This window comes from Lissotriton helveticus, chromosome 2_2 (genome assembly GCF_964261635.1).
Source record: "Lissotriton helveticus chromosome 2_2, aLisHel1.1, whole genome shotgun sequence".
NCBI lineage: Eukaryota > Metazoa > Chordata > Amphibia > Caudata > Salamandridae > Lissotriton > Lissotriton helveticus.
Window position 1 is genome coordinate 177,651,860 of NC_136060.1, and position 25,081 is coordinate 177,676,940.

At 46.6% G+C, this 25,081-nt stretch overlaps 1 protein-coding gene across 2 annotated transcripts in view; it reads right to left on the minus strand.

Annotated features, from left to right (window-relative positions):
* Nucleotides 1-25,081, minus strand: part of NSUN7 (NOP2/Sun RNA methyltransferase family member 7) — a 972,952-nt gene that overhangs the window by 300,285 nt on the left and 647,586 nt on the right. For both annotated transcript variants that reach the window (XM_078678273.1, XM_078678274.1), the window contains one exon: nucleotides 2,361-2,504. In XM_078678273.1, the coding sequence (XP_078534399.1) occupies nucleotides 2,361-2,504 (144 nt within the window). The remainder of the gene's footprint in view (nucleotides 1-2,360; nucleotides 2,505-25,081) is intronic.

The following is a 25,081-nucleotide window of genomic DNA, read 5'->3' on the forward strand; positions in this document are numbered from 1 at the left end:
ATTAAGTTATTGTATGCGGAACCTTTGGCGCAGGTTGTTGTGAATGGTAGGGTGTCTGCTCCCTTCCCCCTGGGCAGGGGCACCCGCCAGGGTTGCCCCTTGTCCCCGCTACTGTTTGCGCTCGCCCTTGAGCCGTTGGCGGCCTGGCTCCGCTGGGAACCGTCCCTTAAAGGGATCCGTTGGGCCCCGGACTTCGAAGACCGAGTCTCGCTCTATGCGGACGATATCCTCTTGTATCTTACCTCCCCTCGTAAGTCTTTATCTGTTTTATTTGACGTTCTTGTATCCTTTGGTGCTAACTCGGGCCTCGTAATTAATTGGACCAAGTCCTGTGTGTATGTTTTGTCTGGTGTCTTGCCTCCTTTACCGAGCAGGCTCCCTCTTCAGGTGGCCCGGGATGGTTTCAAATACTTGGGAGTTTTCGTTACTCTGGACTCGTCTCTTCGCTTTGATCGTAATCTCCTTCCTCCGTTGCTTCGACTGCGTTTGGACGTTGCTCGTTGGCGCAGGCTTCCCTTGTCTCCCCTTGGTCGGGCAGCCCTGTTTAAGATGATGTCGTTACCGAGGTTTCTCTACGCTCTCCAGAATTATTATGATCCTGTCCCTCAGTCCTATTTTCGGGAGATTGAGACCCTTCAGAGACAACTTGTCTGGGATGGCCGCCCGCGTATTGCTCTTGCTAAGCTTTCCATTCCTTGGTATGACGGTGGCATTGCATTCCCCGATATTAAGAGGTATTATTGGGCCTCGCACTTGTCTGCTATCAACCACATCATGTTCTCGCCGGGTAGTAATCCGGCGTTTGAGATGGATAGACTTCAGCTTCCGGGAGGTGACTTTAACAGAGTGCTTTACTCTCGCCCTGCTGGGCGCCATCTTGTGGGTCCTACGTCGATTGCTTTGGCGGTGTGGCGGGCCGCGACTCGTAGCATGGGCTGGGAGGATCGCTTGACGTTAGCCACGCCGCTTTATGCTTCCGAACGTCTGGGCGGTCTTTGGTCTACCAAGGGTTTCGATCGCTGGGACATGATTGGAATTTCTAAAGTGGGAGATGTGTATTCCAAGGGCTCTGTGCGAACATTTCAGGCCCTCCAGGCTGAATATGGCTTGAGTGGTCGGGAATTCTTTCGATACCTACAGGTTAGGCACGCCTTGACCGCTGTATTTGCTCCTGGTGAGATTCCGCCTGATTCTTCCCCCCTTGAAGACCGTGTCCTTGACGGACATCTTCCCGACAGCACTATCTCCCTGATTTATAAGAAACTGATTAATAATCGGGCTGATCTGTTGGTCCGACTTCGGGAGGCGTGGGTTCGTGATGGTTTGGAGCTTGATGACGAAGATTGGCAGTCGGCCCTCTCTTCTCCTAAAGAAGTGGCTATCCCGGCTCGTCTCCGTTTGGTCCAATTGAAGATCCTTCATCGGGTGTATGTTACGGGACCTCGTTTGCTTGTGATGGGTTTTTCCTCCGATGGGTTGTGTAAGCGTGGATGTGGTTTGAGTGCGACTTTCCTTCATATTCTTTGGGAATGCCCGATGGTGGTTGCTTACTGGACGGCTGTGCTTGAGGTTATGGCTGTGGTGACAGGGGTGTCCTTGTGTCCGGAACCTCGTCGTTGTCTTCTGAATGTTTGGGAGCCCACTGACTGCTCGGTGGCCCAGACTAGGTGGGCCACCCTGGGTTATATGGTTGCGAAGCGAGATATTGCTCAACTTTGGGGGGCCTCCAAGCCCCCTGAACTATCGAAATGGGAAGACAACATGGATTGGTCTATGTTCCGTGAGAAGACTGTCTACGTGGCTAGGGGCAGACCCAGGGCATGGACTAGGGTGTGGGGTCAATGGAATGAATATCGTGGTGCCATCTGTACTCCTCCCCTTGTGGATGACATTGAGCTTTCCCGGTCTCCTTAGGCGAGCGTTCTTGGAACCTTGCGTATAGGGGTTGTGCTGGTTTTCCGGCTCCCCCCCCCCTTTCTTTTTCTCCTTCGTGCCCCGTCCCCCCCCCCCATCCGGGCTCTTTGGAGCTTATAGCTTTGATTCCATTTTTGTTGCTGTCCCCTCCCGTCCTTTGGGCTGACCTTCAGTAATACACTTTCGCCTTTTTTGTGTGTCTGTTCTTTTTTATAAAACAAAATCTGTTTTTGTTCTGTATATTATATGGAGTATTGCATTGACGATTGATCGTTACCGCTACGGAAGTGTATATTGTGTATTTTCTCCTCTTTAGCGGCTGGCCCGTGTGGTTGTAGGCCCATCCTTGTATTTTATTGCATACTCAAATAAAGGTTTTTAAAAAAAAAAAAAAACAAAAAAAAAAAAACATTGGCATTACCACTTTAATATAAAATAAACAATACCTCCATGCTCATTTAAAATAAACTCCACTGGATCACTAACACCTGAGCCCGAGCAATGAGGTTGCAGAAGTATGACCTTTGCTTTGTGAAATCTTGGATCTGTTGGGTGTATGTCGGTGAAAGTCTCCTGAAGTAATTTAACATCTGTAGAAGTAGAAGAACATAAAATAGATTATAAAACATGACAGTTTTAAGCAGGTAAATAAAAATACACGAGCCTTCACTGATCTACATAAACAAGAAAAACAAAGCCATAGGTACTGGTCCTAAAATTATAAACTCAATAAGTGTTTTATGAGATAACAAATGTCAATAGGGTACTACATGGATTAATATCATTGATTCAAATGAAAACAGCACCATAACTTTTGTGAATGCATTTCTCCTTCTTGACATACCTAACAATGCAACACCAACACCAATGGGACCACAATAAGCTGCTACCCCACGGGCCTCTCCGATCTACATGCTCCCACCCCACAATCTTTTCTATCCCTTCCAAGTGCACCAGCACAAAAAACGTAAGTGATACTGATCTACCTAAGTGTATAAGGAAGAAATAAATGTGCCTACATGCATAAAACACCACATTTAGAAACAAGACTCGAATTGCAAATATATTAAATAGATCGATGGTAATTACATCACAGTTTAGTGCCAAAAAGCAAGATATATTGATAACACATGCAAAGTATCTTATTTAGGGCACAGGTAGGTCAAATACGACATCTGATAACCTCAAAGTTGATCTACCTTGTATAAAAGCAGTGGGAAAAGCAAACCATTGACTTTTGTGATTTTCACTACCTATTTACAGCTTGACTGTGTACTTCAGGTGATACTGATTTGCAAATAAAATCCTTATTACGGATATATTAAGAGAGGAAAAACATACTGCTTAGTTATACTTTCATGGCAGACTGTGAGGAAGAGGTGATAGTTGTGCTGTGGCAAAGGTAGTGTGTAGTGTGATGTGTATATGAAGGTGTGGGTCTGCCCTCCTTGCATTAAAATTAAGGTTCCCAGTCTTCAGTTTTTACAGATTTTTACAGATGAATACAGACAGAGAACAATGGGTTTCCTGTCTGTATTTAGTTTTAAAAGTAGAAAAATACAGAATTTGGGCTTCTTGTGAGAGACTCCTCATGCTGTCTCTCGTGAATTCCAGGCAAAAGCTGAGCACATCGACAACATGTGGAGTTAAAAAACAGGATGTGATTTCCTTATACAGGCATATGTAAACACATATTGTAGTATAACGCTAATATGTACTTCCTGGGTGTAGTATTTTGTTAGATGTGTCTGCTTTATTTTCTAAAACATGCAGGCACCAATGCATGTGAGCACGTCTAATTTCTTAAATCACAAAATAAATAAAAATAAATACAAAGAAGATGGCCAAAAAATAAATATGGATAAATACAGATGGAAATGTAAAAAAAATCACTATAAAACTTGGAGCCTTAATTATAATAAACATATCAATCTTGCTTATTAAAATGAACTGTACAGAAATGTATGATATTATTTTTGGTAAGACACCACTACATAGCAGATAGCACAATTAATTACATGCACACATCACATTGTAGGCAATTACATTGGGAGGAATAATTTTTTAAACCCCTACATTGGCAGTCAAATACATCAGAAGAAGCTTTACACTATAATATATGTGTGTGTGAGTGTGTGTGCGTGCGTGTGTGTGTGTGTGTGAGTGAAAATAAATGTGGCCAAATAACAGGTCATTTAGGGCAACTGTGTAGGTGGTGTTGTAGGGTGCTCCATATAAGGGAACTGCTCTCGTCCTTAACTTTGTAACTAACGATAGATTCCTACTTCCTTTTTTGCATAATTTATGCAGCACTCTAAGCCTGAACGGGTACTATTCTGACTTATGGGGTATTGTTTTGACTTATACTGGGTGCTCCCTTGTGTCAAGAAAAAGCTATTCCTCTCTGATGAGCTCTAATTAGAGCAGAGCGTAACACCCCTCAGGACTGAAATGTGAAGAATCATATGTACCATTCTTAAGCATGTTGCTGAGTTCTTCCTCCGTGTGGCTTGTACCTTGTTCCTAATTGTCTAAATGTGCAAATGTGGGAATGTTTGGTGTGTTCAAGTCTGTTCTCTTTGCAATGCCCAGACAAGATTTTTGCTGCTCTGTTTTGTTCAGAAATATTATCTGTCTTGGTATTAGACATGCTCTAAACAAAGCCTCATTACCTTGAACTTTCCAGTCTTTCATTCCCTAAACAGATTCTAAGTCAACATGATTTTTCCAAAAGCTAAACAGGTGTATTGACAACTGGGAAATAAAAGAAGCTGAATATACCTATTTGGTATCAATTTGCATATTTTTCTTTGCTGGGGAAGGAACAAGTTCATTATAATAAGAAGACACTGGGTCTACAGGGCTGTTTCTAGAAAAATATGTAAACTTCTTGGCATACGTTTTTGAACTTCCCTCAGGTGGTGAAGGGCAATGTTCCAGTGTGTATAATTAAATACTGCACATGGAGTACTAGCTCTGGTTAAGAAGTGGTGTGCATAATGGTGAAAACAATACATTTCATCATAATGTTCCAGCTCAGAGAGCATGGACTTAAGTAAGTCCCAATCATCAGAGATGGTGTCAGGAGTAATAACATCCTGAAGTGTCAATTGAAAAATATAATGTATTGGTAACGTTTGTGTTGGTCCAAATATTTCAGAAGGTACCTTATTCTAAATAATTCCATCAAGTACCAGAACAGCTGAACTGTTCAGAAGGGACACTTTGTGTGATGACGAATTATATTTCAGTACCTCACAAACTGAAACTGGAAATCTTTCTTCCCCTCCCCACAGCATATCTTCACGCCAGCAGAGGGTGTCACGCAATTCTGCATCGCTGTCATCCATTGGATGTAACGTTGACAGAGCCCATATAACTCCCTCGTTGACGCGCTGACGTCAGTGTCTTCCGTGACTCTTTTGCGCACTCAAAATACAGAGCCACATATAGAAACTATCTATTGAACAGTGTGCTAAAACAAAAGACACTTGTGTGTCAAATAATTACCAAATTACAAACAACAATTCAGTAAATACATTTTTGTTGTTGTTGCTATGTGAAAGACCAAAACAAACCAATTGAGACCCAAAAGCACTCAGTTTGCAGAGTGGCGAGGATGGGAGGGTCGTTAAGGAATCTGCAGCTAGATCCTGTCTCTACCAGATTATGTGTTACCGAAGGTAAGTAACTTGCTCATCTGATAGAGACATCTAGCTGCAGAGCCCTTACTTTAGAATCAAATGCCAAAGCCATACCATCCCCGGAGAAGGCTCTGCAAACTGCAACCATGACAAGTTTCTTACTAAGACCAACCTGATCCAGAACATGAGAAAAGACTGGAAATGTATAATAATGTAGGTGAGCAGAAACATACCCTACCATATAAGGTCCCCAGAAGGGACCATAGTTATTTAAAGTCGCAAGACATTTAAACAATGGGAATAACATGCCCCTGTCAGTAAGATAAAACTGCTTTAGAGGGTCTCATCTCACAATAACTGTGGACAGATCCACAGTAAAAAAAGAAATGAGACAATAAAAGCATTGGAAAGATATTACCCATGCCAAAAAGACTTTATCCCTAACCATTTGGTTATACACTCAAGACCTAACAGCATGTTCAAACCTGTGAAACCCGCAACAGCTGGCCGTGCCACTTAACAACACCTGTAAACCATATACCGCCAGGACTGCTCTGTAAACTACACAGAGAAAATTCATCCGCATGGAGAAAACAAATGTTCATATAAAAATGAGGTCAAAGACAATATTAGCCCCTAACGACATAGAAGCAGTCCTTCCATAGGAAGAAAAACTAGAGATGTACAAGTACCTCTAGAATATCCCATATATACAAAAGTACATGTATACATACCGAGACATAGGAGTAAAATAATTAAACTTAAATTGTATCAACAAAAGAACATTTATATTAAAAGATAGATAATACAGACAAACAATCCGCAGGCAACAGTGACATAACAGTATGTGACTATAGCGGAATCATACCCTTAGAAAAGCAAAAGCATCCAACCAGTCAGAGTAATGCAATTTGCCTAAAAGACCATCATAAAACAATGGTAGTAAGAAATCGAATAGGATATCAAGAACAAAAAGAAATCTTGATAGTCTAATTAAAAGCAAGGTCTGCACAAGGCCTTGCTCTATGAACAGAGACAATCTACCAATGGTCTTGTAAATGATCCAACCAATGAAAAAGTTAAACATTAATTTGTCTAATCCTTTAGGAACCACACTTTGCAATTGTGAACCTAACTTGCAGCCCCTAGAGGCAGCAAATAAGGAAAAGACTTGTCTTCCAGCAACCACAGACAGGTAGATAATGAAAGGAATTGACCTCTAATAGAGCAATGATCCTGAATGTAAGGAATTAAAGTCCTCTAAAAAATGTAGGAACTACGAGGCTCACAACTCTTCCCCTCAAGGATCAACCTATATTAATCCTTCATAGAGAAGAAATGGTACACCATTAGAGGGAAATATTCTTCAGAAACAAAGAAAATATTTAGCAATAGCGCACAGCGTTATGACAATCCAGAAAAAGGCAATACATTAAATAACCTTTTCCAATAGAAGGAATAGAATTGCCAAATATACTATTTCTGCCTGAAGACCTATAATAACCTGATATAATACCGGGAAAGTAAGCAATCAATCATGCTGTGAGAACATGAATATGCTCAATAGCACTGGCCATAAGACAGAACCTGAATAGCAATATAATGTCAGAAAGCTTCACAAGATAACCGTGTGGTTAATAATGTTCTACATCTAGCAGATGTAGAGAACCTCATTTATGATGTGAATGTAAGGCAAGTACTAGGGAAAAAGCCGAGGTCACATACATAATAATGTAGGGTACCAGCTACTCCTGAGAAATAGCAAAAGGAATTTAGGCATAGACGTTCTAGAGCCTTATCATAGAACACATGATAGACACTTTATCATATTACCCATGCATATTACGAGGCATATATTATCTTTGCAATAATCAAAAATAGAATGGACACTGGTATCTATAAAACCATTGGTTTATATTCGAAAACCCTCATAGGCTTCCTGATTTTATCGTTGCGGTATATCTTATTTCCGCCCCATCAGGAGTCGTGGCGTATTCATAGGGTAGTCGATTAACGTGCTGGGTGCCTGCCTCACCCGAGGCTACCTCCGGTACAAATAGAAGTGTCCAGAAATAATGAAAAAGGAGGTAAAAGTAGTGTCTCACCCTAGAGTTTATTTATTAGAAAAAGGGGGTCTAGGCACTATCAATAAAAAGGAATTACGATATGATGGTAATTGTGTTACTGGATTACCGCATGTCTTGAAGAATGTGTCAACATGTTTCAGCTCACTCAGCCCAGCCGGGTCTATGGAGCTTTCGTCAGGACAAAAAAACACATATAGAAAAAGGTAGAATATCTCACACAACTTGTGTAGTATTGGGTGATAAGTCTGGTCAACTTATACTCAAAATTCCGATGCTGTGGAAACAAAAGCCAACAGTATCCATTATATAAGTGGCTATAAACACGAGGTGAGCAAGCAGACGTGTGAAAATTACATGTGGAGCACAGAAATACTCCTCATTAGGAGCGTACGCCATGCTAGTGGCATTATTACCGTATCGAGGAAGGCAAGGATTAAAAACAAGGTCTAAGAGAGGAAGTACTGTCAAGATTAAAACGTGTGCGTAGTCGCTTTTATAAGGGACCTGCTATAGTGAAAAGTCCACATTCTAGTAGGTAATGAAGCACTCAAAGTGAACGAAGTTATAAGCCCTTAATCTAATGGTAGGTTGGATAGTAACCTGTATACATAACACTTCAGAAGTTGCAATATAATTACCTATTTTTAGCTCGATGATAGCTTCAACAGGGGTCGGAGAATCGCTTGTGGTCTTTGCTGTTATGGTACAAACGGGCCCGCTGTGTTAGTAAAAAAGTTGTGTAGCTTACCAATTAGTAGAGATCAGGTCTTGCTGCCATTCTTACCCACGAGGTTCGGCATTGTGTCCCCTGTGCTGACTCTGCCGCTGGCTATGGGCGTGTCTCTTCTAACCCGTCTTTTAAACGGGGCCTAGACATCAAAAATGGACTGCTTGCAGGCAAGGAACTCCATGTAAGATGGTTGCCTCCCGATACATGGACGAGTGTTATTCAATAAGTAGAGAATAAATACAAGATAAGCTCGTAGTAAACATGTATGGTGCCCATAGCATTTAAGGAACTTAAAATAAAGATTACAAGTGTAATGTTATTGGTCTTAACAGCCAAGGTAACTGGATGGCAGAGGTGTTATATCCACAACGTTAGAAGTGTATGTACCAAGGGCAATTACGTCAAAAATGAGGTGAGTGCGATTATACAGGTCCCCCTCCAAGCATAGCTGGTTAGCAGGGGGCATTAGTGTGACCGGAAGAGTGGAACATTATGTGTCATAATGACAGGGACTCAAAGTTAGTGTACACTTGACTCAATAGAACTGGTGCCACGGGATGTTATCGTTCATCCCCAATGTATCTGTTCTAAGGCGGTCCACCCACCTTTGTTCCTTTTCAAATAGGATCTGCTCAGCATTGTTGTTTTTGTCTTGTAGCATTTCAAGAACCGTCCATCTCAAGTCGTCACATGTGTGTCCTGCTTCCACGAAATGTGTACACAGTTTGGTGGTATTTTTCTTGAGTCTTACATTGCTCCTGTGTTCTCTTTGCACATAGTCCTCTCATTAAAAGGTACATCATATACCCTCAGACCCCAATGGGGTACAAATTCAAAAGTACTTTACTAAAGTTCACAGATATATATCATACTATAGAGAACTAACCAGACACACAGAGTAGAAATCAGTCATCTCAAACGTGAGACTAAAATTGCATAAGCTGAGCAAACCCCGCTCAACAGAAATATATACATATAAATGTATATACATATAAATGCACATTTAAAGATGGTCATGGCAGCATACAAGCAATACTCCTTATAGAGTATAGCATATACCATAAGGGTATCCCTCTTAAGCCTGAACTATTCTACAGAGTAAATCAAACTGACAGACCTGCACCAGGGCTCAAATAAAAAACTTGACACAAATTAAACACTGAAAAGTCCAGCAGTTCTGCAGCTAGCAGAACAACCAAGAAAACCATTTATTGTGTAATCTCACCTGCCCCAGATTAAAAACACCAGGTATCAAATAAACCTCTGCACTAAGCAAAACACTATCCAGGACGTACCAGATGAAACATATCATAACTCAGTCATGTAGATACCCCTCTACACAAGAGCAAAAACCAAACTCAAGCTTATAAAAGTACCTCAAGTGGACCTATCAGATCTAGCAGCTCTGATGACTCTTAAAACCGAATCAGCCTTTTCACCTAATAAATAGACACATTATATCTTTTAGGCTCCCTTGCACAGGTTCTGAAAAAACAGTCTGACCCAGCTATGCATGCCTGCGCAGAGCAACTGACTGAGCCATTGCTCTAACCACAGAATCAGTGATGTCCATACCAAATTTGATGGTCAATCTCGCCGCCTCCCAGCCATCTTGCACCACCTGCAATAGCTCATTTCTGGCTTCCTCCGGCAGTGAAGGTAGCCTCTGTGTCACAGAGTCCCATAAAGCATGAGAAAATCTGCCCATAACACATGTAGTGTATAAAGACCTCACAGCCAAGTTTACAGGAGAAAATATATTCCTCTGACAAGTTTCTAACCATCCGGATTCTTTGCCTGATGGAACCAAGGGAGGGTATTATGGTCCCAAGAAGCTGTAGCAGCTTGAACCATGAACCCCTTTGTGGTCGGATGTTCCAGTAGACAATGATAGTCCCCACGGGTGGGACGATGCCTATGGCCCACAGCACGGTCAAGTGGAGCTACTATCACAGATTTTGCCTGAATAAAAGGTCAAACAGAGACTAAAAAGGTGCACAGGCTCCACTCCCACCTCTCCCTGATTTAGAATATTCAGCAAAAGATCTCTGGACAAAGAAGAACTTTCCTCCGTTGCCATACAAGGTGGAGAAAGTAAAACTGAAACTGGAGACAACTCTAATTCACTAACCTCCCCCACTTCAGTCAGCCAATTTTCCACCACAGGAGATGGACAGCATTATACAAGGATTTTGTCAATCAATAGTCTCTCCTTCAGTTCTAAAACTGTGTATTCCCATCGCAAAAACAGACTATGGCTGAATAACACCAGATGGAGAGTCATCCAAAGATGCACTTGGCACCACCTGACCTTGTTGTGGCACGTTCTCGACGTCAGAAATAGGAATGAGGAATCAGATCAGCGTCCATTGGCGCGGCCAACGTCACTGGCTGACTGGACTCCAAAGCAACAGAGTTGCAGCTGAATGGCACTGCCGACTTCAACAGTTGAGTGTGCACCGAAGGTGTGAACCCCGAAGGGTTGTGCTCCGGCACTGTCTCAAATCCAATAATGAATTCTGAGGGCCCAACTGTCACCGCCTGTGAGGATCCAGTCAGGGTACCTCCTACCTCCTTGGCGGTTTCTCAGAAAAGCGTGCCACCAGGAGTTTCATACGGTGCTCTTTCAAAGCCTTTGATCGAAAACGTTGGCAGGAAATGCAGTCCTTGGAGTTGCGATGTCTGCCAAGGCACCACAAACAGACAGTATGCGGTTCTGTGATCAACATTTGCCTATCACAAGATCCACAGGGTTTAAACCCGGATGACATCGTTTGAAAAAGCACACTGTTGTCTTGACAAGACTTTGAGATGGGCCTGTAAAAACGGCCCCTTAATTGCTCCCTATTTGCGCTGCAAGCGTGGAAAAGAAGAAACTGACATCAGTGCGTCGATGAGGAAGTTATATGGGCTCTGTCGACGTCACACCTGGTGGATGAGGTCGATGCAGAGTCATGCAACGCCCTCTGCCGGCATGTGGACGTGATGTGGGAAACAAGATTTCCAGATCCAGTCTTGTGTCTGGGGAGGATTCTAAAGTAAGGAATCTGAAGCTAGATGTCTATCAGATGCTGATATTTGTTGATGAATTTTGTGGAGTTGTTGATCGCTGTGGCCATACCCATAGGTATAGAGTGCGGGAATCTACTGCTAGTAGTATTATTTAAAGAACAAGTTACTTTCGGTAACACATTATCTGGTAGAGACAATCTCTAGTTGCAGGTTCCTTACCTTTGAATTTCCCAGGCGTCAGACTAGATCTAGAAATTTAGCATGACCAGTACCCCTCTGCACGTCAACGGGTGGCTCCGTTCAGCTCCACATCGCGTTGTCGGCATCACTGGCGCCAGATGGGACATCGCGGTCACCTATATAGGAGCCAACCAGGCACACGAACATCAGTTACTTTTCACTTTTTCCACGCCAGAAGCACAGAGCCATGAATTGAACTGACTAGTGGGTGTCAAAACGAGGGTCCTGTAAAGGCAGCAACCCTAGCCCTATAAATGAGTCCACAGAGCGGGGAGGCATTGGTGGGTCTGTAAGGAATCTGCAGCTAGATATTGTCTCTACTAGATAATGCTTTACCGAAGGTAAGTAACTTGTTAATCTGATAGGGACTTCTAGCTGCAGATTCCTTACCTTTGAATAGATACCCAAGCCATACTTCCTGGTGGAGGGCTGTGGAAAGATTACTAGACCAGAAAGTCCTGCAGGACTGAACGGGTGAAATGCCTGTCCCTGCAGACCTGACTGTCCAGGCAGCAGTGTTTAGCAAACATGTGTAGTAAAGCCCATGTTGCAGACTGGTAGATGTCCAGAACTGGCACTCCACAAGCTAACGGCATGGTCGCAGTCTCCTCCCTGGTGGAATGAGCCCGTAAGCCCTCAGGAGGCTGGTTTTTAGCTTGTGTGTAGCAGATCCTGCTACAGATAATGACCAGGCGTGAAATGGTTCGTTTCTGCACTGCTCAACCCTTCTTTGCTCTTACATAACACACAAAGAGCTGGTTGTCCACCCAGAACTCTTTTGTGCGGTCAAGATAAAACGACAACGCTCTTCTTGGGTCCAGACGATGGAGATACTCCTCTTCCTTAGAGGGATGTAGCAAAAAAGGTGACCAGTGTAACCGACTTACCCAGTTGCAATGGGGTCACCACCTTAGGAAGGAAAGAGACTCGAGTACGAAGCAACACCTAATCCGGGAATATCATGAGATAGAGAGGCTTGGATGATAAAGCCGTCAGCTTACTTATCCTCCGGCAGATGAAAAAGCCACTAGGAATGCTGTTTTGATGGTGAGCAACATGAGAGGACAATTATGTAGTGGCTCAAAGGAAGCACACATGAGATACGTGAGAACTAGACTGAGATCGCACAGAGGCATTATTAAGGCATAGGGGGAAACGTGTACAAGCCTTTTCATGGACATATTTACAATAGGGGACTTGAATAAAGAGGGCTGGTCAGGCAGCTGCAAGAAAGAAGACAGAGCAGAAAGATAACCCATGACAGTGACCAGAGCAGAGAGTTGCTGGGCAAGGGTAAGAATAAAGAAAAGTATATGTAAAAGGGAGGTACAAAGAGGGTCAGCCAACCTTTCTGTACAATATTTTACACATTGTTGCCAATGGCAGGCGTATATAGGCTTGGTGGAGGTAACGCCTGGCGGGCAATATAACCTCACACACCGTCGCAGCTCAACTTCAACGCAAGGAGACGGAGAGCAGACAAGTTCGGGTGTAGAACCCTACCCTGCTGCTGCTGCGACAGAAGATCCTCACAATGCTCATTCGAAGCAGCTCGGGATGCCAGATTCTCCGTGCCCACTCCGGAGCCACAAGAATGACTTGGGCCAGGTCGTTCTTGATCTTCTTGAGAGCTCGGGCAGAAGTGGTATGAGCAGAAAGGCGTACAGAAGGCCCGAGCTCCACTGGCAATGAAAAGCTTCGCTGAGCAATAGCCGCCTTGGAAACTCAAACTTCCAAAACTGCTGACATTCTGCGTTCTCTTCTGAGGCGAACAGACTTAACCAAGGCTCTTCCCACTGTTGAAAGAGACCTTGCGCCACCTCCGGCTGGAAACACCATTTGTGACTCGCTAGGCATCGATGGCTGAGTTTCTCTGCCCTGGCCTTCAGGGAACCTGCCAAACATGTCCTGCTGCTCCAGCCATGTCCAGAGGAGCACAGCCTCTTGACAAAGGGTCCACGACCCCGCCCCGCCCTACATGGCCATCGTGTTGTCTGTGAATACTTGCACTAATTACCCCTTGACAGAGGGAAGAAATGCTTTCAACGCCAATTGGATCGCCTAACGCTCCAAAAAGTTGATGTGAAAAAGCCTCGACTCTGCTGGAGACAAGAGTCCTCTGATCCCCACCCCTCCCAGATGGCCACCCCATCCCAGAAGTGATGCATCTATCACTACTGTGGCAGTGATTATGTGGATTGTGCTGTTATCATGTATGTATTAAGATGCAAAGTGGAATCTGAGCTTTTTTTCTTCTGTTAAAGTTTTTTTGCATTCTAAATCCCTTTTTTTTCTTCTCTCCTTATCATCCTTATGATTTGTGTGTATTGTTTTATTGAAATGCAAAAACAAAAACAAAAATCTATGACTACTGTGAGATTTTGTTGGGGTAGGAGAGGGGTCTGCCTCTGATCCAATCGCAGTTCGTTAGCCACTACTGCAGGTCCTTGAAGTTCCCTCCGAGATCTGAGCCATGTCAGCGAGATTCCCTGATGCTGCACCCACATACGCCATTTGGCATGATTTACTTACAGGATGCAGGAGGGCATGAGGCTCAGCAGCCTTGGGGTCATTCTAACTGAAATCCAGGATAGAAGCTGAAACATCGGTATGATAACCTGAATATCCTGGATCGCTGCTCAGGAGGATAGGCCCAAAACTGCACTATGTTCAGAACAGCTCTGATGAAAGGGAGCATCGGACAAGGAGTCAGATGTGACTTTGGCACACTTATAGTGAACCCTAGCAAATGCAGGAGATCCGCTATAGTCAGGAGGTGGGAACCGAAAGTCCGGGGCGAGGATGCCTTCAACAGCCAGTACTAGGAAGGACTGGAACCCCTAACCTGTGCAGATGAGTTGCGACCACCCCAATCACCTTGGTGAATACCCGAGGGGCGTTGGTAAAGCCAAAAGGGAGCTGAGTGAACTGAAAATGCTTGTGGCCTACCTTAAACCACAGGTAGAGCCGATAGGCAAGTAGGACGGAGATGTGAAAATAGGCATCCTGCAAGTACATTGCTACCAACCAGACTCCTTGGTCTAGGGCAGATAAGACCTGAGCCAACATAAGCATGTTTTTCGAGGGAGAGATTGAAGGCCCTAAGGTCTAGAATAGGCCAAAGACCTTTTTTTCTTTTTAGGTATCAGAAAATAGCAGGAATAACAATCACTGCCTTCATCTGAAATCTAAACCCTCTTTATACCCCCTTGGCCAGGAGAGCTGTAACTTCCTCTCTGAGCAAAATAAGATAATCCACCAGACGTACTTGCGATAGCAGTAAAAGAGGAGGATAAGATAGAAAAAGAAGGGAGTAACCATTGTAAATAATCTGCAAAACCCATTTGTTTGATGTTATGGACTGCCAGTGGAGGAAATGATGTTGGATTCTCCCTCCAACTAGACACCAATGGTCTTGCAGCACCAAACTAGGAAGGCTTGGAGGCTGCAGCTGCTGGGGGTGGGTGGCGGATGACTTCTGGCTACCATTCCCACGAGGCTGGAATGTACAGTGTCCCACCCTCCCACAACTGAGTCAGTTTGTGCAGGATAGTGGCTAGGATATGGCTGACTCAGCTGAAATTCCCTTCCATTGCCATGAAAGGGGCATAAAGCAGACTGGGGGCGAGATGACACTGAGAGGCCCAAGGACCTGGCTGTAGCCCGCAAGTCCTTGAAGCGCTCAAGCGCTAAGTCTGCCTTCTCTACAAAGAGACAAGTCCCATCAAAGTTATAAACTACAAGAGCTCTGTCGGGTAACACAATTCTTTATGAAAGATGTTGAACATTAAACATCCGTGACAAATGGGTCGAGAAACAGGGGGTGTTTTAAAAAATAAATCTTTGGGCATGGCCAAAGAGGCCAAGATGGCGGTCGAGCTTTGAGTTATCTCCCATCGCCTGGCTCGTCTTTACCCGTATCCTGCCTGGCAACAACAATATGTGCAGGACCCGGGCGAAGGAGCTTGTTCTTCCAGCTCCCCCAGTGTGGCTGAGCTCGCTCGGGCCCCGAGGAAGGCAGCCTTGATCATCCTTCCTGTGTTGTGCGAACTGCGGCGATGCGTGGTCAGGTTCTGCACCGGCCAGAGGCGCCTACCTGCTCCTGCTAGGCCTGGAGGGGTCCGCCCCCGTCCTTTCTCCCTTGTGCTGAGACCAGTGGACCAGGGAGTGGTCTGAGGCACCACCTGGCATGACTGCCGTCCTGCTCTGTTCTGCAGCGGATAAGACAGCTGTGAGGAATGCCAGCTGGGCCACACAAATCTGACCTGGAGGGAGCCATATCCCGAGGACTGTGCCATTGTGGTGGCGAAGGCCGCTGGGTGCCTGGACTGGCCAGGAGGCGTGGGCGGGGGACCCTGTGGGGGACGTTCCTCTCCGTCTGCTTCCCCCCTGGAGGACCAAGTGAGGGCATGCTTTGTGGCTGGGCGGTGGCAGAGGTTGTTGGCCCGCCTGGCATGGAGGTGGGGCTTAGCCCACGGACGTGTTTGCGGCACTGCGAGGGCCCCCCTTTCTCTGAGGTGTGTGGACGGTGCTGCGCGGTGACGGCTGCAGCAGCGGGCAGGTTGTGGCCTGCTCAGCGGACTGGAAGCACGGAGCTGGAGGAGGGCCTGCAGTCTACCCCGATCCGCACGTCTGAAAATTTTCAGTAAGTGTGGGGAATGCTGACCTGCTGGGTCATCCTTGGATTTTGGCTACCCTTACGCAGCCTTATCTGATCTGGAGTCGTGGCGTGGGATCTGCTGTGTCTGGATGTTGTGCCCCCCTCCACATTGGAGAGGGTCCTGTGCATGCCAGGAGTGGGCCTCTCGGTGGTGGGGCATGTGCGTATTCTTCTCCCTGCACAGTCTCTCCATCCTAGATCCTGGGCCCCACCTCCCCCGGCGCTTTGATTGGACTGGTTCATTGCCTGACAGACCCCCGCCTCATAATAGGAAGAGGTGAGAGCCAAGATAGCCTGTAGTGGCAGGGGACCCTGGACGTGGTGGCGGGCCTCTCCACTTTCGTAGTCTGCTGGACCGCGCCCAACAATTGCCCTGTCGCTGCTGGATCAAAGTCACCGATAGACAGCGGACCACCACCCTCACCCTGAACCCACCCACCGAACCAGACGCCGCTGCTCGCAACTTCTGACATTGGATCAAAGACTGCGCCAACATCCTCGCCCCGCTCAAGAAACCTGCAGACAACCGCACCAGCAAGAAAGCCACCTGGTTCACCGAAGAACTCCAAAGCTCCAAACGCACCTGCCGGAAACTGGAGAAGAAATGGCTAAACGAACGAACACCGGACAGCCACACAGTCCACAAAGACGCCACCCGCAGACACCACCAACTCATCAGACTCGCCAAGAAATCTTCCTTCAAAACCCGCCTGGACAACAACGCACACAACAGCAAAGAGCTCTTCATCATTGTGAAGGAACTCCCCAACCCTAGCATCGCCAATGCCAACGACATCCCACCCTCCCAGGAACTGTGCGACTCGCTGGCCACCTTCTTCCACCTCAAGATCGCCGACATTCACAACAGCCTCAACACAACGATCAGCCCGACAACTCCAGCCCCCACACCACCTGCGAACCCCGCCCGCCTCAACAGCCTGACCTCCTGGACCAACGTCAACAACGACGAAAACCGCAAGACAATGAACTCCATCCACTCAGGATCCCCGTCTGACCCCTGCCCTCACCACATATTCAACAAAGCCGACGCAGCCATCGCAACCCAACTTCGGAAAGTGATCAACACCTCCTTCGAGACAGCCACATTCCCGGAAAGCTGGAAGCACGCTGAGATCAAAGCCCTCCTCAAAAAACCCATGGCGCACTCCAAGGACCTCAAGAACCTCCGACCCATCTCCCTGCTCCCGTTCCTGACGAAGGTCATCGAGAAAATCGTCAATACATAACTGACCCAACACCTCGAAGACAACAACACCCTGGACCCATCCCAGTCCGGATTCCGAAGAAACCACAGCACAAGACAGCCCTCATCGCCGCCACAGACGACATAGGGGCCCACCTGGACAACGGGGAAACATCGGCCCTCATCCTCCTGGACCTGTCAGCCGCCACCGTACACTAAAGACACGCCTCCAAGAAGCCGCAATTCAAGAGAAAGCCCTGGACTGGACCACTTCTTTCCTATCTGGCTAAACCCAGAGAGTCCGTCTCCCCCCTTTCGCTCCAAAGCGACCGACATCATCTGCAGTGTAACACAGGGCTCTTCCCTCAGCCGGACGCTGTTCGTCATCTACATGACATGGCCCCCCTCGCCCACGTTGCCCGCCAGAACGATCTCAACATCATCGCCGACGACACCCAGCTAATCCTCTCCCTCACCAGGGACCCACACAGCGCCAAAACCAACCTCCACGAGGGAATGAAGGCCGTCGCAGATTGGATAAGGAACAGCCGACTGAAGCTGAACTCGGACAAGATGGAGGTCCCTCATCCTCTGCTCCACCCCCTCAGCTTGGAATGACTCCTGGTGGCCGACCACGCTTGGAAAAGAACCGACACCCACCGACGATGCACTTAACCTGGGTTTCATTCTCGACTCCTCCCTCTCCATGTCGAGCAGGTCAACGCCATGACCTCCTCCTGCTACAGCACCCTCCGCATGCTCCGCAGGATCTACAAGTGGACCCCCACCGAAACAAGAAGAACAGTGACCCAGGCCCTCGTCAGCAGCAGGCTAGACTACGGCAACGCACTCTACGCAGGTATCCCGGCCAAACACCTACGACGACTGCAACGCATTCAAAACACCTCCGCCTGGCTGGTCCTCACCTGAGAGACCTACACTGGCTCCCCGTCGAAAAGAGGATCACCTTCAAACTACCCACTCACGCACACAAAGCCCCCCATAACACCGGACCAGCCTACCTCAACGGCTGACTCAGCTGCTACACCCCCACCTGCCAGCTCCGCTCCGCCAGCCTTGCCGCTGTCCCCCGCATTCAACGAACGACCGCCGGCGGAAGATCCTTCTCCTTCCTCGCCGACAAGACCTGGAATACCCTCCCCACCCACCTGTGGCAGACCCAGGACCTGCTCACCTTCAGAAGAATCCTCAAGACCTGGCTCTTCGAGCAGTAGCAGCACCCCCCCCCAGCGCCTTGAGACCCTCACGGGTAAGTAGTGCGCTCTATAAATGCATTGATTGATTGATTGATTGGTGGGTGCACTCCCGCTCTCTGAGGTCCCAGGTTGGGAGTGAGGCTGAGAGGGAGGGCTCTAGCTCCCCTTGGGGGGGATCCTGACCCAGACCTGGTTGTGCAGGGTGTGGCGGACAACCTATCTGACAAGCCCTTGGTCTTTCACTCAACGGAGGTAGACCTGGGCACTTTGTCTCAGTTGTCAGACATTTTGTGAACTGGATGGTCCCTCTTAACTTTCATTGACAGTGGTGGGGAGGTGCAGTGGGTTGGAGCGGGCGTTCAGAGAGGGAGGCTGGGCTCACCCTTTCCCCCCCTCTTTGAATGGGGCCTTAGCCGGTGTGGCTTTTCTTTGACTATTGCACTGCTGGGTTCGGAAGTTGACATTTTAATTGTATGATCTCTTGAATGTGATAAGTTGCTGTCGGGCACTTGATCGTCTTGTTTGGGCACCTATGGACCACAAAGGTTAGCTACACCACTAGTTAGAGTTTCGGGGAATTTAGTTAGGGTGACAGATGCTTCTTTGGGTGAAGTGTGGGGGGGTGGTGTTCTAGTCAGCCCTTGAGCCTGTTTTCTAATGTTGTATGTTTTGTGCTAACATTGTGTTTTCCTTTTAGGTTAGTTGCAGCAATCACCCTCCCAATAGTTATTAGCTTAATGTGGCATGGCACAGCAGCCCCAATGGGTACTGGGTCCCCTCCTGGGTGGGCGCAGGTTGGTTTTGGGCCTTCTTGACTGCGTTATGGCCTCCGTTAAGATAACAATACTCTTCTGGAATGTGAGTGGCCTCCTGGATGGCTTTAAGCGCTTTACTTAACCCCTGCGTTGCCAGGCCACCCCCTCCCCAGTGCCACGATAATTTTTGACTATTTGTGGTACTTCGCGCTTAGGCCCCCATAACATTTTGTCCACATAAGGTATCCATGCCAAATTTGCGTCCTTTTCTTTCAACATCCTGGGAAATCACAAGATACCGGGGTTTTGTGGATTCCCCTGGAGGGCACCAAGAAATTAGGCAAAATGCAGCTAAATTTGGGGGTTTGGGGAAAAATGTGCTGCAGAAGAAAGCATCTCACTTTTTCCCTGCAAATGGTATCAACATAGGGGCTGTGGTGCTAAAATCACCATCTTCCCAGGTTTCAGGAAAAGGCAGACATTTTTCAGCAAACCAACATTTTCTAAACAGTTTTGACATTTTTCTGTGACAGCCTATTTTTCCAATTTTTTGCGCTTTCAACCTCCTTCCAGTTAGTGATAGGAATGGGTGTGAAACGAATAATAAATACTGGAAAGCTATACATTTTGGAAAAGTAGATAACATTTTAAATTCAGCAAGGGTTCATTTGTGTAGATCCTTCAAGGTTTCCTATAGAAACTAGCAGTTGAAATAAAACAATATTGAAATTGAGTTGAAAAAAACAGCCATTCATGCCTACATTTTCACCTGTAACTTCTTCTAACTAAGGCAGATTTTTAAAGCAATATACCGTTACATCCACGAAATCCTTCTGGTTGCAAGGTTCACCAAGCCCCAGAGGTACCCTAGCCAATAACTGAGCTGCAGCTTGCAGTGGTTTTTCATTGTGTACCGAGTATACAGCAATTCATTTGGTAAAATATAAAAAGTGAAAAATAGGCACCAAGGAAACCTATGTATTTCCGAAATGGGAACAAGATATTGAATTTCGAAGAAGTGGTTATTAGCACATCTCTGCATTTGTGGGTAGCCATACTAGAATGTGAATTAGCGAACATTTTTCAAAATGTCCTTATTTTTACCCACTGTCTTTCATTTGGAAGGTAGAAATGCATAGAAAGACAACACTTGTTCTACTATTCTGTGTTTCCCCAAATCCCCTCATAAAAATGGTACCTCACTTGTGTGGGTAGGCCATGACAGGAAAAGGCCCAATCCAATATGCAACATGGACCCATCACATTTTTCCACAGAAAACTGGCCCTTTTTTTTGCAAAGTGCCTATCTGTGGATTTTGGGCCCTAGCTCAGCCGGCACCAAGGGAAACCTTGAAAACCTGTAAATTGTTTAAATCTATACACCCAGGGGATTCCAGGATGGGGTACTTTTGTGGCTCTCACCAGGTTCTGTTACCCAGAATCCCTTGCAAAGCAGAAACTTTGTTAAAAAAAACATATTTTCCACACATTTCTGTGACGTAAGTTCTGGTATCTGTGAGGGGCAAAAAACCTCCACCCACCCAGTATTCCCCCAAGTCTGCTGATAAAAATGGGTAGGCCTAGTGCATGCAACAGGAAATGACCCAAAACTTTTTGTGCAGACATTAAAATCATTTTTCACGAAACAACCTAGTTTGTAAAAGGAGTCACCTGCGATTTTGGTCCAGGCATGATGGCCATCTAGGGAAACATATCAAATGCAGACATTTCTGAAAAAAAGACACCCGGTGGAGTCCAGGAAGGTGTAGATTGGGTGGATACCTCCATATTTTCTTACCCAGAATCCCCTGCACACCTCATATTTAGCTTAACAAAAATCACATTTTCCTCAAATTTTTGTGTGGGAAAGTTGTGGGATTACCAGCCTGACACAAATTGCCTACCTACCACCCAGTGTTCCCCCAGGTCTCCCGATAAAAATGGTGCCTCACTTGTGTGGGTGGCCAAGTACCCATGACAGGGAAGGGTCCAAAACGTATTGTGGAGAGATCAAGAATTTGTATCACAGAACGGCCTGGTTTTGCACGGGGGGTGGCGCCTGTGTTTTTGGTCCCAGGCTAGGCAGCCATCTAGGGAATCCTACTAAACCCACACTTTTCTCAAAACTAGACACCCGGGAAGTCCAGGGAGGAGGGACTTGCATTCCTGTCTGGGATCACTGTGGCCGCACACATTTCCCACCACCCAGCGTTCCCCTCAGTCTCCCAATAAAAGTGTTACCTCATTTGTGTGGGTGCCAAAAACAGTGTGAGCCTAAAAACGCATGAAAAAAAACCTGCCCTTTTGGACCCACTTTGGTTGCCCCTCAGTTTTTCATTTTATAAGGTTTTACGTTCTCTGCTGTGGGCACCCACACAAATGAGGTATCATCTTTTTCAGGAGACAGAGGGAAACGCTGGCCGGTGGGAAATTTGTGTGGAAAAAATGTGAGGAAAGTGTGAATTGTTAGCTAAATTTGAGATTTGCAGGGGATTCTGGGTAATAAAACGCTGGACGATCCACACAGGCCACACCGCCAGCCAAACGCCACCCATGCACACCACCAGCCAAGTGATTGTCCATGCACACTGCCAGACATGCGCCAGCCATGCAGACCGCTAGCCAAGCGATAGTCCACGCACATTGCCAGCTAAGCAGAAGTCCACATACACTGCCAGCAAAATGCAGGTTCACACAAAGCCAGCCAAACGCCAGAAAACACAGGCTGTCAGCCGAACTCCAGTTCACAAACACTCACACACACACACACACACAGAATCTTTTGCTAGTGTCTATTGGTTTTCTGCCTCCTCTGGGAGCAGATGTGCCTAAAAATATCGCAAAAGCAGCCAAAATGTGTTTACAAAAAAAGGGGCGCCTCCCTTGCCTAAGTGGCAGTTTCCTGACATGCCCATAAACATATCTCTGGTGCCTAGTGGGCTTTCTGCCCCCCCCGAAAGACTGGCTATTCCTTTTGGGGGGGCATTGGAACCATCCATTATGGGCAGCCCCCACCCCTCTTTTAGGAAGAAAAAAAATCCCTGGTGTCTAGTCGGCTTTCTGACGCCCCTAGGGGGCAGATCAGGGGTCATAACACCCATCTGCCCCTAGGTGGGGCAAAAAGACTGTCCCATTTATTCTAGGGCTGGGGAACCCCCTTTTATAAAAAAACAAACTATCATCCCTGGTGCTTAGTGGGCTTTCTGCCCCCGGGGGGGGCAGATTGGGGGCTATTACCCCCTTATGCACCCCCAGGGGGAGCAGAAAGAGTATTGCAAATTATTGGGAGGGGTGAGGGCATTAGAATGCCCATTTAGGGCAGCCAACACCCCTAAGCTTTAAAAAAATGAATTCCTGTTGTCATGTTTTTTAAGATAGTTCCATCATGTACACCCCATTTTACATACATGATCCCATCCACACGACTATAACGATTCTAAACAGTTGACCTTTTACCTAATAAGCTTGCTACTGCCTCTTCAACACCAGGCTCTTAGTCTTCTATCAGAATCCCTGTAACTGATGTACATAAACATGTTCCCAGGCACGGCAGAATTATTCTGCATAAAGGTCACCACTTTTTTTCATCCTTGGCCAACAGGCAGTCGTGCATGATCAACAGAATCGGTGATTGTTTTAAAAAAAAATCCATATTTATTTTTAAAACATATTGATTGTAGAAAAACCCTGGAGTGACCACTTTCGTATAAAAGATCCTCCAAGCTGAGTTGGGCTACTGCATGCTGAATCTTCGACAAGTAGCGGTCTGACATCCCTTGTGGGTTGTCATCCTCGACGCAGAGACGGGGTCATTTGTTCTAAACCATCAAGTGAGGGGGCTGGTTTATCCCTAGGGGTTTCTTGGCTACAGAAACACATAGCTATACGCATTTACACCTACAATCAAGGTAAGCCTAGGTATACTTAGGCGTTGTGCTTTCTGGCCCCATCTGCCTCCCAGGGGGACAGAAAGACTGACTATACCCAAATTATAATGGGGGAAGCAAAAGCACTTACCCACAGAGCTGCGCCCCCTCCTTGGTGTCTAGAGGGTGGGTCCCTGCTTGGCGAATCACTAGGGATTGGTACCATTGGAAAGGGGAGATTCTCCCCTTTATAACGACACCTCTCCCGTATGATTCAGTGCTCGGGGGCTGAGATAGCCCCACGAGCACCAAAGCACTGAAACTGAAACAAGCTGATCGGCTTATTGGCAGTTCAGTTTCAATGTGATGACGTCAGCATGCCATGCGAGCGATCATCATTACACTGAAAAAAATGCCACAGGAGGTTGGGGAAGCTCTTCCCCACCTACCAAGGCCAAAAAAGAAAAGGACATTTTGAGCAGTATCCTAACTAAAAGGCCTATATCTATCAATCTGTGGTGCACAAAGTGGATATTTGCATAGATCTGATGTGGTTGTCAGAAGCAGATCTTCTTTCGGTTCAGTCGATGTGTATTCTCTACCGTGGTAACTCTGATCATGCACCGCTCTTATTGTAGTGGGGAACTCAGCCCCCTGCTCTTCGGCCAGTGTGGAGGTTTAACACGTGGCACCTGCAGAGCTCCGATTGCAAGGCTTTCGTCGAAGAGGAATTGCTCAATTTTTTTTGTTCAATGTACAATCAGTGGGCCCAGCAGCGAAGCCAGTAAGCCTCCCTGAGAGGCCGCATTAAGGGCTACGTTTGCCAGGCTGAGGCATGCCACCTTGATTGCTTGACCGACTTAGAAGCCCAGATCCTAAGGGTGAAAGCTGGTCTCCCACGTCACGACACCGAGCACTCCTGCGTCTCCTAGCCGTGGCTCGCACAGAGCTGCGTCAAGTGTCTTTAGAGGAGGCTAGGCATTAATGGAGGGCCTCGACACAAAAGGTATATAACTCGGAAGACAAATCCGGTAAATTATTGTATTGGCTGGCGACTCGTGGAGTCTACGACCGTGTGGTCGCAGCATTTCAGTACTCGTCGGGCCGGCCTCAGGAGGAGATCCCCATCATAGATCCAAACTTTGCAGACTTCTACTGGGCACTATACTCGAGGTGCCCTGCGCCGCCAGTGGAAGATGCGAACTTCCTTCTGGACAATATAAAATTGCTGATTATACCAATTGTTTTGGCCCAGGAATTGGACTAAGCTGTGGCGCTAGAGGAGGTGAACTCTGCGGTGTCAGAGTTGCAAGCTGGAAAGACAGCAGGCTAAGGGGTACCCCATCGAATATTACAAGCGCGTCCGTGAGATCCTAAGCCCCAATCTCCCTATCTTATATGCATCAACCCTGCACCAGGAGTTTCTCCCACCGACTTAGATTGCGCTACAAATGTAGTTCTTCCCAAAGATGGTCTTCCTAAGGATCAGCGCTCCTCTTATCGGTTAATCTTGCTGATTAATACAGTCATTAAAGTTTTTGTTAAAGTGTCGGTAGCACAACTGAGCAGGGCCTTACCTCACTTGGTCCACCCGGATCAATGTGAATTCATGCCAGGCCGCAGTAGGTGCCACTGCATTTAGAGAGTCCAGGTGGCGATGTCCCAGATGTCGGACCTCAATGGTGCACTGGCCCTCTTGCTGATAGGTTTCACTAAAGCATTTGACACAGTGTTGTGGGCTTTTATGGATGA